At 38.0% G+C, this 13,191-nt stretch overlaps 1 protein-coding gene across 2 annotated transcripts in view; it reads left to right on the plus strand.

The window, feature by feature from the left end:
- LOC127570410 (adenylate cyclase type 1-like) overlaps positions 1 to 13,191 on the plus strand; it is a 176,984-nt gene that overhangs the window by 118,510 nt on the left and 45,283 nt on the right. For both annotated transcript variants that reach the window (XM_052015965.1, XM_052015966.1), the window contains exons 11-14: positions 138 to 222; positions 1,766 to 1,855; positions 5,208 to 5,464; positions 6,995 to 7,121. In XM_052015965.1, the coding sequence (XP_051871925.1) occupies positions 138 to 222; positions 1,766 to 1,855; positions 5,208 to 5,464; positions 6,995 to 7,121 (559 nt within the window). The remainder of the gene's footprint in view (positions 1 to 137; positions 223 to 1,765; positions 1,856 to 5,207; positions 5,465 to 6,994; positions 7,122 to 13,191) is intronic.

Consider the following 13,191-nt stretch of genomic DNA (forward strand, 5'->3'; position numbering starts at 1 on the left):
GCAGGAAAGTGATAGGGCCAGGAGTGGATCAACCGCAACAACCTTACTGAATTGCGGAGCAGACTCAGGAATCAATTGACCTAATTCTGTTTGTTTTTTCATGTTCTTATATATTTCCTTATATGCTACTCTTTCAGGAGCACTGTGGTCCTTGTCCTCCTGGTGTTCTGCATTTGTTTCCTGGTTGCTTGTATCATGTATCTCCATGTCACACGAGTGCAGGTGAAATAAATTTTGTTTTTCATTTTATGATTTAAATTGTTCAGATTACAGGTAAAATATTTTGTTACAGTAGACAATTATCGCATAACTTTAGTTCATAGCTCTTGGTAGAGAATATCTTAGAACTTAAACATTTGCTGTTAAACGGGCTTTTTTATCCCCAGGACTCTATGTTAGTAGTGTCAGGTAAACTTACAGGTCACTTATTTTGCTGAATCAGGAATTGGTTTTCAAGTTTAGAACTTTTGATAAGCTTATGTGCTTATCAAAGTAAGAATCATTGTTGTTGAGAAGGGAACATTCTTTGGCACATTAATCATTCATTTGCCTGCATTAAGTTGACTATTTAAATAGATTAATTGAGGTTGTGATTCAATTACATATTTCCAATCTAATTGGAGGTGGAATGTATCATAAGTGGTCAGTAACTGTTCTCTCACAACCCAGCTACGGTGGTGGCATCTGGTAGCATAACCTTACCTATTCCCAAATGATGCCTGAATGCAAAGATTGTTCTTGTCTCCTAGACTTTGCTCCTTGTGCAAGTGTTTTTCCTACTTTTTGCCCAGTTTGGTTTAAGGATGATTCTACCTCCAAAATTGGATGGCTGATAAGAAATGTGCTGATTGGATATTAAAAGAGTAAGGCAATATTTCATTTCTAATAAATTTTGTATCACAATATACAGTTACAATAACCTAGGGGTTGGAATTTAGAATGTGTATGAGAGCTGAAGAGCTCAGGTAAATTAGAAGAAAGCTGGTTATGCACATAAAGAGGAAGGTATAGAAGGGTATGAGCAAGGCAGGAGTGGGTGCTCATGAGGTTCGAAATAGGCAGACTTGGTGATGGTCCAAAATATGACTAAATTATTTGACTGAGTAGATTACTTAGAAACTAGCATTTGGCTCTGACATGGGTTTTTCTGAGTGTGCAAGTCATTTAATGCCCTGAGTATGGAATTTCCCTCAAATAAATAGTAATGTATCTACTGTCTATCAGTTATAATGAGCTAAGGGATATTTTGTTATTTTTTTTCAACTTAGAAGTATTATATCAGGTAATGTGCAATATATTATTCAGCTGTGGTGACAGCAGTTAGCAAAGCTGGTCTGTTCCTTCACATCTGTAACATTCCAAGATACATTAGTGGTTAATTTCTCTTTGGGAAACATTGATTTGTGAGGTCAATTACAATGAGTTTTTCTTAATCTGTAGAAGCTGGTCTCTGGATTGAAATAAATAGCTTTTATTGCCTTTAGGAGTGATTCTCTGATCTGCTATGAACAGGGAGCTATAGATTTTCCGAGACCATAGACTAGATATTCAGCATTATATCATGTTATGCACTACTTCCCACCAGTGTATTGTGCAGAATGCCTTGAGTTAGGAAGCACAGAATTACAACTTAACTGGTTACTGAAACATTTGCATTGATATCAACCAAAGCATAAGGCATAAATTTCCAATGTTAACTAAAGATATTAGAATGGAAAAATATGAGAAGTATATTTTACAGAAATATAATTCATTACCTCTTCAGTGTTTTCCAGGATGCCTGACAATACAAATTCGAACAATTATCTGCATCTTCATAGTAGTCTTAACTTATGCCGTAGCCCAGGGATGTGTGGTAAGCAAATGTCATATTACTTAACCTTTTAACTACATCAAATACATAAATGCAGTAGAAATTACATCAATGTAGTATAGCTTTTGGCAATGAATACAAATCCTGAAATCTGAGTAATTTTAACTTTGAATGTTTAATTTTGTTTTGCTCAGTTCAGGATTAGATTCACATAGATTTCAGTAGAATTGCCATTACTCACATTGTTATTATGTGCCTGTAGATAGGAGTCCAGACCAGTCTACTTGCTCAAAGTTTTATAGAGACCAGGAAGGTCCATGGTTCAACTTTTACTCAGAATTAAATTAATGGATTTGAGCCCAGGCTACAGTAAAACCAATTCCTGTGAATTATGTGGTACATCTAACTAAGAATGATGTCACTGTATTACATATATGATCAAGTATGTACCATTGTGTCTGTTTGCACAAGCTGAAAAAAAAATCTTGAATAAACCAGGCACACATTCTAGGGCTCTCCATTTTTCTCTGCCTGCCCTCTCTGCATGTTACTTTAGTACAGACTAGAATCTCTCCACTGGAGGCATATACATTATACCGGCAATGAGGTCAAAATGGAAGTCAGAAAAGTAACAAAGCTGTCAAATTCAGTGAACCCACATATACATATAATTAAAGGGCTAGTTTGAAAACTCAAAATTACTCTCAGTATCTTCAGCATACAGATTTGAAGCAATGGGACTCAAATCCAGACTCAAACACAGGAGAAATAATGAGCAGTGGATGTGGATCATCAAAACTGGTAACTGTTAAAGTGGAAAGCAGTCTTGCTGATAGAGACAGGTTTGGATATGTGTGTCACTTTCACATGCCCCCAGCACCAGGCGAGGCAAAAGATCTCCCATTCGATAGAGAGATTGCAGGATCATTTTAAACCAGCACCTTTGGAGTTCAGAGAAAGTTACAAATTCAGGACCAGAAACCAAAGGTCAGGTGAGACGACTGTAAATGATATAGTTGTGTTGAAGAATCTATCTTAATTCTACTGCTTTAATGTCTTTCGGAACTGACAATGACATTTCAAGTTTGTTTGTGGTTTAAGTTCAGCCTAACTTTTAAATGCATAAGATTTAACGTTTGAGACATGCTTGTAAAAAAAAAATGCCATATCGATGGAGATAGCTATCAAAATTGCTTAAGAATTTCAACCAGTACATAATGTTGGGGTTGATGCTGTTTGTGTGGAACCAGCAGTTGCCAACTCCATTCCACTCTCCATTACACAGGACACTTCTGCAGGTGCTAACTTGCAGATTTGTCTGCCTGTTTTAGTGGCCTTTTTTTGTTTTAAGACTACAGGATTATATCACTTGTGAAGACCTGTAAATTGAGATTTTTCCATTAAGTGATTGAGATAATTCAGCAACCAGATAGAATGGAATGACGTTCAGCAACCAGGACTTAATATGCTGCATCATTACTCAAAAAAGCAGCACTAATATATCACCAATTTCCACATTTGAGAACTGCCCTTTTCCACCATGTTTGTACATCCTGAGCCTGTATTCCTTTGTGGCTTATTTACCTGTGAAATTTAATTTATGGATTTCTTAATGTTAAAGAGTCACATTCTACATGGGAAGAGGAATATATAGAGAAAGCAGAAGTAGCATATGAGGGGAAAGTTATTACATTGCTAATGTAGTAGTGTGCTTCAGATAAAACATTAAATTGCTGGCGATACCCATCCGTTGAGGCATCACTCAATGCCTTGGCAGTATTTGAAGAAGAGCTGAATTTGAAGAGATACAAACGGATCAATATTCCTTCCTTACCTAGAAAAAGGGGTGGACTAACAGTTTCATTACAGTGTTTGTGTGCAAATAAAATTACTGCAGCTCCTTGTACAAAAAACGATGCTTGTCTTCAAAACATCTGTGAAGGATAATGTGACTTCACATTGCAGTCAGTTACCCTTGATGCCGTTATCATGGGCATATGTTTCAACTTTACCAGTGGGCAGTATGTAGCAGAAGAGATCACCCATCAGCTATAGAACTCATCAATGATTCATCCCATTCAATCCCATCAATTCAAGTTGAAGCTTACCATGAAGCATTTGTTTTGCTGTGGTCCTCATCAATGGATTAAGGCACACTCACGCCAATCATGAAACTGCCTAATCTATTGATGAAAATCTTGGCAAAAGGAATGCTTCAGTCAATTTGACTTTATCAATTACCTTGATGACTTAGAGTCATAGAGTACAACAGTACAGAAACAGGCCCTTCAGCCCATGTAGTCCATATCGACCTGATCTTCTGCCTAGTCTCATCTACCTGCACCCAGACCATATCCCTCCAAACCCCTCCCATCCATGTACCTATCCAAACTTCTCTCAAATATTACGATTGAACCTGCATCTACCACTTCCATTGGCAGCTCATTCCACACTCGCACCACCATTTGAGTGAAGAAGTTTCCCCTCAGATTTCCCTTAAATATTTCACCTTTCACTCTAAACCTGTGACCTCTAGTTCTAGTCTTACCCAATCTGAGGGGAAAAAGCCTGCATACATTCAACCTATCTATATGCCTCATAATTTTGTATACCTCTATAAGATCTCCCCTCATTCTCCTGCGCTCCAAAGAATAAAGTCCTAACATATTCAACCTTTCCCTATAAGCCAGGTCTTCAAGTCCCGGCAACATCCTTGTAAATTTTCTCTGCACTCTTTCAAGCTTATTGATATCTTTTCTGTAGGTAGGTGACCAGAACTGCACACAATACTCTAAATTTGGCCTCACCAATGTTTTGTACAACTTCAACATAACATCCCAACTCCTGTACTCAATACCCTGATTTATGACGGTCAATGTACCAAAAGCTCTCTTTACGACCCTATCTACCTGTGATGCCACTTTCAAGGAACTATGGATCTGTATTCTCAGGTCCCTTTATTCTATCGCACACCTCAGAGCCCTACCATTCACCGTGAAGTCTTACCCTGGTTTGTCCTCCCAAAGTGCAATTCCATCTGTCATTTTTCAGCCCCTTCTCCTAGCTGGTCAAAATCACGCTGCAAGCTTTGATAGCCTTATTGGGTTAATCTGGAATATTCAGCTTCACATTGTTTTTGATTACCATACAAAATGTAAAAGTGATATTAAAAATCTGGAAGTTTTTTTTAACCACTAAATTTATCACTTATGGAGAATTAACAACAGAAGTGCAGTCTTGCATATAGAAAATAAAGGTTGCCTAAAGTATTACAATGATTGTGCACTTAATTAGAGGAAGCAAGGTAAATATTACAGGATTGCAATTTTAATTTGTCCCTGGAATCTTTCAGGAAGGAACACCAATGCTTGTTAATTTATTGTGCTTTACACAGGTTGGCTGCATGCCTTGGGTATGGACGACAAACTCCAGCACCTCTATTGTTATTGTTGCTCCTGATGGACTCAATAAAACAATGACTGAATTGCCCTGTGATGCAGCTCATTACGCTTTTCTTGCATGTGTTGTCGGAACACTAAGTCTTGCAATATTCCTCCGTGTATCTTCATTACCAAAAATGATCCTCCTGCTCATCGTCACAATTTTGTATATAGTAGTTTTTGAGATTAGTGGATACAGAAGAGCAATGGGGTAAGTATTTATGTATCTTAATTCAGATGCATATTATATTTAACATTCAATATTTTAAGTTAAGACTAAGTCAGCTAGAAATACCTCACCATGTAATAAGAAGTGGTGCTGCTTGGGGCCCTGCACTCGCTTGCTGTGAGGCTTCTCGTCGGCAGTCCAAGGCTTGTGCAAATGAAGCATGTGTTTAGCAATGTGATCTTCTTCATTGATGGACATCCTTAAAGAGAAGGTCCCCTACTGGGACCACTGTTAGGGAAATTTGCCTTTGTACAGTATGGGTACATGCATGAGAAAAACAAAGGACTGCAGATGTTGGAATCTAGATGAAAAACACGATGATGCTGGAGGAATTCAGCAGGCCAGGCAGCATCCGTGGAGAAAAGCAGGCAGTCAACGTTTTGGGTCAGGACCCTTCTTCAGGACTGAAGATAGGAAAAGGGGAAGCCCAATATATAGGAGGGAAAAACAAACCAGTGATAGGTGGACAAAAGAGGGGAGGTGGGGCAGGCGCAAGGTGGTGATAGGTAGATGCAGGCAAGAGATGGTGATAGGCAGGTGCGGGCCTGCCCTTTGTGCAGAGGTGCATCTTTGGCCCTGATGACCAATCTCCCACTGGGATAAGAATCATAATGGTTGACCCTATCCACCTGTGGCCCCAGATGCCAGGAAGAAAAGCCACAAGATTAGTGAAGATCCACCCCTCCTGAAAGCACCTTCACTGTTGAACTGCCTGGCAGTGGCTCAATTAAGGGCAGGCCCTTTAAGTAGACCAGCTGATGGTCTGCCTCTAGATTTGAAGCCTTGTTCATTCATTCACTGTGTTTTTGCAGTAGAAAACAGCAGGAGTGATGTCAGTTGTTCTCTCCATGCCGATTATTCTTGCTCAAATGCGCCCAAAGATCTCAGTGTGTAAATATATGTAGTAATGCTATTGAATATCGAGAAGTGTGTTGTGTGGAGGTGAAGTAACCAATTGTATTTAATGATTAGGTTTTCAATTAATTCAGTCAGGTCGTGCATGGAGTTGTTATGTTACACATGGAATTTCTAGCCCAAACTGTCCAGGCTAGCTTTGCAGCAGTGGTAGTTAGAATTCTTTATGGATAGTTGTCAAAAAGACATGATCTTTCTACCTTTTAAGTAGTGATCCCTTCAAGTACCATCAAAGAAGTGCCTTGAGTGAACAGGATCTGTACATTTCCATTTTTTTTTGCCACCTAAATAAAATTCTCAGTTGTTCAGTGTAAGCCAATCAGCCACATATTTAAAAAGACCTCATAACATCATCGACTGTAATGTCTAGAAGATCTGTAAAGCTAAAGTAAGAGTTTGTTTATTTTTCATCAACCATCCAGCTATATATTTGACAGATAGCATCTTCTGATTTATTTTAATCAAAGAAACTTAATTCTTTTCTAAATTCATTGATTCTATTTAAGCTTTGTATACATATATTAATATATTTCTCACCTGAATAACTAATACTGAAATGTTGTCAAGAATTTGTTCCTTGTTCTATGATTTCTGTAGAGGTGGCTCATTTTACATACGAGGATATGAATCTATTTTGGCAATCCTGCTTTTCGCTTGTGCTCTTGGACTTCACTCCAGACAGTTAGACCTGAAGCTGCGATTAGACTACCTCTGGGCAGTGCAGGTAAGAAGTAAAACTGGCTGTGTGCTCAAAGTATGGAATGAGAGTAAGACATTTATCTTAGTTATAAAGAGAAAAGCACTAACGCTGTAAACCTGAAGTTGAAAGAAAACAAGATCTACAGCAGATTCAAATAAACAGCTCAAACCAATCATCTTTAGGGTAGGTTATTTAATTTTGATTTGTGTTTTCTTTAGCCATCCTCAAGTTACTTTAATTAATAATTTTCTTTCTCTTTCATAAGACACACACACACACACACACACACTATCATTTTCAGATAATAAACATACAGGAGTTGCAAAGTCAAAGTTGAAGTGTTCTGTTGATATAGGTAAGTAGGATTAAGAACATATTCATGCAATAATGCATGCACATTTACTACCAATAATTTTGATTTGGGGGTATAAATGGAATTGATCAATTATGAATACATGACCAGTTTTGCACTGAGGTAATTAGGAAATGAATTGGGTCACCTGTAAGTAAGAAATGGGATTTACATTTGGAATTTTTAATATTTTTAAGTCATTCATTTGAAAACAGGCTCTGAAAATACCACAAAATATTGGTATTGGTTTATTATTGTCACTTATACCGAGGTACAGTGAAAAGCTTGTCTTACAAACCCATCGAACAGGTCAATTCATTACACAGTGCAGATTCATTGAGTTAGTACATTGATGCATTGATGTAGTACAGGTAAAAACAATAACAGTAGAGTAAAGTGTCACAGCTTTATAAAAATATCCACGGGTTTCAAAACTTCCAGCAGAAAGAATAGTGTCTTATAAACATAATGACATTCATGAATATTTGATAAGTTGAAATAGAAAAATATTGCTTGTTGCATTAATACGGTGGTGTAGCGGTTAGCGTAACGCTATTACAGTGCCAGCGACCCAGGTTCAATTCCGGCCACTGTCTGTAAGGAGTTTGTACGTTCCCGCCGTGTGTCTGTGTGGGTTTCCTCCAGGTGCTCCGGTTTCCTCCCACATTCCAATGATGTACGGGTTAGGAAGTTGTGGGCATGCTATGTTGGCGCTGGAAGTGTGGCGACACTTGAGGGCTGTCCCCAGAATACTCTAAGCAAAAGATGTATTTCACTGTGTGTTTCGATGTACATGTGACTAATAAAGATATCTTATCTTATCTTATCTTATAATATGTGATGTTTAATTAGAAGCACATTTCAGGCACTTTTTCCTTTTAAAAACAATATTGAAATTATTTATCTCCTCTCTATACTAGTAATAATGCATAACTGTAAAATACAATGATTCAATGAGGTGTATCTTTTATTTCTAATCACTGAGACTGACGGAATCATTTACTTTGGAGCCTGGACACTGAAGAAAATTTGGCCTTGATTATTGGAGATAACTGAGTGTTTTAGCAGCATTTTATTTTCCTCTCATTGGTCACTGTTCACTTGTGTAAGGTGGTTTGAGGTTCTCTTTGATCACGGGGATACCTTTGCTTCTACTCTCATTAAGAGGGTCTGAATATCAAGCATGAAAATGGCCACTTGTTTATTACCCCCCAATTATAATAGAATACACAGAGCTGATAATACAGAAAAATCCTTTTCCAGTCATTAAATAATACACTACATAAGGCATCTGGTACTTTTTGAAGTCATTTAGTTCAACCACACAGTTTTGAAATCACAGTAACCTCACTATTTTATGTAGAAGAAGCTGCCCAGAATGAAGTAAAGAGTAATACAGTTTTTGAGAGGCAGAGAGTATAACACCACTCCCTCCTAGCCTTCCATCAAGAACTGACAGACAGCACCAAACTTGTTTATTTCCAGATGTTGTAATATTTCCCATAACCTACATAAACAGAAATTCAAAACTTCCATGCTTTTCAAATAAACTAAAGATTTGAAGATTTTCAAGAGAAAAACTAGGAAACCTGTGGCAGTCGCTGCTGGGTTATCTACCCAGGTTCCTCCTCTTATGACTGTAAAAGCGATGCCAACTTCAGCATTTGTGTCATTTGCTCATTTCAAGCAATTTCTGGGGAATTCTGAAATGGCACCCAAGGAGATTGCCAGCAATGTATTTGTCTAGTAACTGGCACACTTCTCAGGGGATGAGAGAAATATATCCACTTTGCCATCCAATTGTTGAGATGACCAGAGTGTATACAGGAATCAAAATCTGACCACTTTAAATGGTGCACAGTAGACAAAGGCACCCTTACATTTAAGTCCTTAATATGGCCATGTGGTTAATGATTATGGGGCAGGACCCTGGCGTGGGTGGGGGGCCCTGCCGGTTCTGGTTTGCCCCTATCAACACCCCCAACCCATTGCATACCTCTGGATGTCATAATTAATGGCACCACCACCTTTCTACACATGGCACGTGTAGTTTTTTGACACTTCCACTGTTGTACTATTATTGGGTACCCCTTCCTCTCGCCCCTATCTCTCTCCACTCTCTCTCTCTCTCTCCACTCTCTCTCTCTCTCTCCACTCTCTCTCTCTCTCCACTCTCTCTCTCTCTCTCTCCACTCTCTCTCCTCTCTCTCTTTCCACTCTCTCTCTCTTTCCTCTCTCATTTTCCACTCTCCCTCTCTTTCCACACACTCTCTCTCTTTCCACTCTCTTTCCTCTTTCTCTCCACTCTCTCTCTCTCTACTTTCTCTCTCCAGTCTCTCTCTCCTCCTCTACCCCCCTTTCCCTCCCTGGCTGTCAATCCCATTTTGTTTCTTTCTACCTTATTTCTTGTTCTCTTGTTTGGGAGCCTTTGTCAATTCTTCTTCTGGAAAACAAGATCCAAAAGCTCCATAAAGTGCCTGGAAAGCGAACTGTGCAATGTATTTGCAGTTAGCTATTATGTGAACACCTCTTTGCTGCTCCCCCTGGCTGCTTGTACTTTTCCAGACCTGCCTAACATATTTCTAACCTCAGCAACCACCTCTCCATCAGCCCCGATCAACTCTCAACAAAGTAAACCCACGCTAACACCAGGGGGCATTTAAAGCAGCTGACCCCATATCACAACTGCAGGAAGTCCTGTCTCAGTTGTCAAGCTACAATGTAAATAGTATTGTGGATTTTCAGGCTCGAACTATATGGGTAACGCAAGTTACAATAATTAATGGCTTATCAACATTAACGAAGTATGTAATTTACATGTGAAATATATCTTGTATGCAAATTTATATTGTCTAGAAACAGGGAATTGCATGATGCTATGGCTTCACATCTGTCCAATATCATTGCTGGCATTTGACTGCAAATTAAGACTACACAGACGACACCATCTTCCATATCTGTTCAGTGCAAAGGTGATAAATGAAATTGGTTTCTAAAGCGTAGGTCCACTAAAGAAACTGCCCCCAGTTGATTACTATTTAAAAGTTTCAATGAGAAACAGCGAGGTAGCATGTAGAAGTAGTGGAAATTACACTGATTGTGTAAAGATGAGAAAAAAATCAATTGCATTGACATTTATTAAAATCTTTTATAAATACAGAATATATATGGTTAAAGTGAAGCAAACTGGGAGGTACCAAGCTTGCTGTATGAGATTTAACTCCAGTGATTCTCAATGCTATATAAAAAAAAGTTCACAGCTCCATATTCGGTTGCATAAAATTACAGAAAGCATCAGATAATAATGTTGATCTAATTTTATTTGTTAGACCCATTGAGGCTTATTATTGCTGCCCATTGTTTCATTTGAATGAATTTCCTTCACCAATGCCCACATGTATAGGTTGGCCAATTAGCTGCAAATAGTTCTTTAGAATTAAAAAGCATTGTTCATTTTCCATGAAGAGTAAAATGAAGATTAAGATAGAATAACATGAAACTGTATCTTTTTTAGAAAGATGATGTACTCGCTATGGCTTTACTTAAATTAGTTCCTAATCTGAGAGAGAGAAATAAAATGACTCAACCAAAAATGGATGAGGAGACAATGCAAGCACATCTTAATGTGAAGTCGATCTATTTGATAGAATGTAAAAATATGACATGTACTTGCTTTTTAGTGAAATGTCATTTATCACATTAAGCAAGTACCAACATGCTTTCTTTTTTTGCTGTTTTCACTTTGTTTTCTTAAAACTATATAGAAATTTATGTAACACCTAGGTGGTTGGCTACAACTGTGGGAAAAGGAGGGTGTAATTGTAGAAGTCAAAAAGGAGGGTTATTTGTAAATAGTAAACTCCTTTAAGTAAGAGGAAACATTAATTGTTAAAAATATATGTAAGTAGATAAGTGGTGTAGGTTGTGTACATTGGGTACAGGGGAGATTTGTATTTCAAAAACATTCTACTGCATGTTCCTAAGTACTTCTTATTATTCAGTAATTTTCATAATGGCATATGCCCTTGCACTCATGTGAATTTGCTTCTCTATATGTCATTCTAAAATGTTATAATTTTGATCTACTGACTATAAAATGGTATACGTATGTTGAAAACCATCCGAACTACTATAACATTTGTGCTGAGGATATTCACCATGGAAAACCAGCATCATATGTTATCTCACTGATGAATCTAACAGAAAAGAGTGACCTTGCATTATTTAGGTACAGATATATATGATCCAAAATACCAGGATGATAAAATACAAAAATACCAGGGATTTAAAGCTTCTTTATTAAAATGTTATTAATAGACAGTCATACTGTTTAATCACGTCTTTATTATATATCATTGAGACTCCTGGTGTTTTTGGGTATCGCATTCATGGCATATGACAGCTATAATTGATATGACAGCCCAGCATTCTAAGCAGCCATTGATTATGTTTTTACACTAAATATCATGCTCAATATTAATAAAAAATTAAGGACTTAGCAAAGGAATTAAACAATTACTTTGTGTTTGTCTTCATGGAAGAAGGCACATAAAAACATGCCAGAATATTAGAGAACCAAGGATCTAGCAAGAATGAAGATCTGAAGGTAATAAGTATTAGAAAATATTACCAGGGAACTTAGTGAGACTGTAAGCTGATAAATCCTAAAGACCTGATGATCTACCTCCTAGAGTTATGAAAGCAGTGGTTTTAAAGATAGTGGATACTCTGGTTATCATCTTCCAAATGTCTGTAGATTCTGGAGTTGTTTTGAGGATTATAGGGCTGCAAATGTGACCTCACTATTTAAGTAAGAATGGACAGAGAAAATTAATACTAATCTTTGCATTAAATGTATTGGTCATATCCCTACCAATTTCACAGTCGTCTATGCAACAGATGCTGTTCTCTCCATTATTTCCTACATTTGAGGTATGAAGTTATAGTCCTGTCAAAAGAGATAAAAACATAAGAAAAAACAGCAGGAATGAAAGACTGGCTATGTGGAGAGACTGAAGAAGCTGGGGTTGTTCTAAGGGCAAGAAAGGTTATGGGGAGATTTTAAAGAGGTTTGCAAAGGCTGCTTTAATGGAGTAAGTGACTGACATAAAGTTCAATAACCAGAGGACGTGGATTCTAGGTTGAGTAACTAAAAGACCTAGAGGTGTCATTTTCTTCAGATAATAAATTGTTATGGTCCAGAATGTATTTCCTCTCGAGATGGTAGAAGGAGATTCTGCTGTAACTTTCAAAATCCAAACTATTTGATGGGAAGAACATGACAGGTTTCTGCTAAAAGAAGAGGAGGAATGTACTTGAAAGCTGACACGGGCACAAAGGGCCAAGCATCCTCTGTACCATTCCAAACTGAAGGTGTGCAAGATGTTAGAATTGGAAAAGGAAGAAAGTCTTGAATGTTTGAGGAGCTGGAGGTTACAAAGTTAGAGCAAGCCATGTAGTGGCAGATTTCAAATTGGAGAGGTTGTCGGGGCAGGAGACAGTGTCGAAGCCAAAGGGAGGTTGGGGGAGGTAAAGCTGATGTGAACCAAAGGTATAAGCTGCAGAGCTTCAGCTAAGTCCACATTTTCACAGAAGGGAGGTCAGTCATATAGTCATACAGCACAGAAATGGGCTCTTCGGCCCAACTGGTCCATGCAGTCAGAACAACATTGGAATGGCTGTGTTTAGGTGGAACAAGGGCATGAATAAAGCTTTGAGCAGGAGAGAATCGGTAATATAACC

Source organism: Pristis pectinata, chromosome 5 (genome assembly GCF_009764475.1).
Source record: "Pristis pectinata isolate sPriPec2 chromosome 5, sPriPec2.1.pri, whole genome shotgun sequence".
NCBI lineage: Eukaryota > Metazoa > Chordata > Chondrichthyes > Rhinopristiformes > Pristidae > Pristis > Pristis pectinata.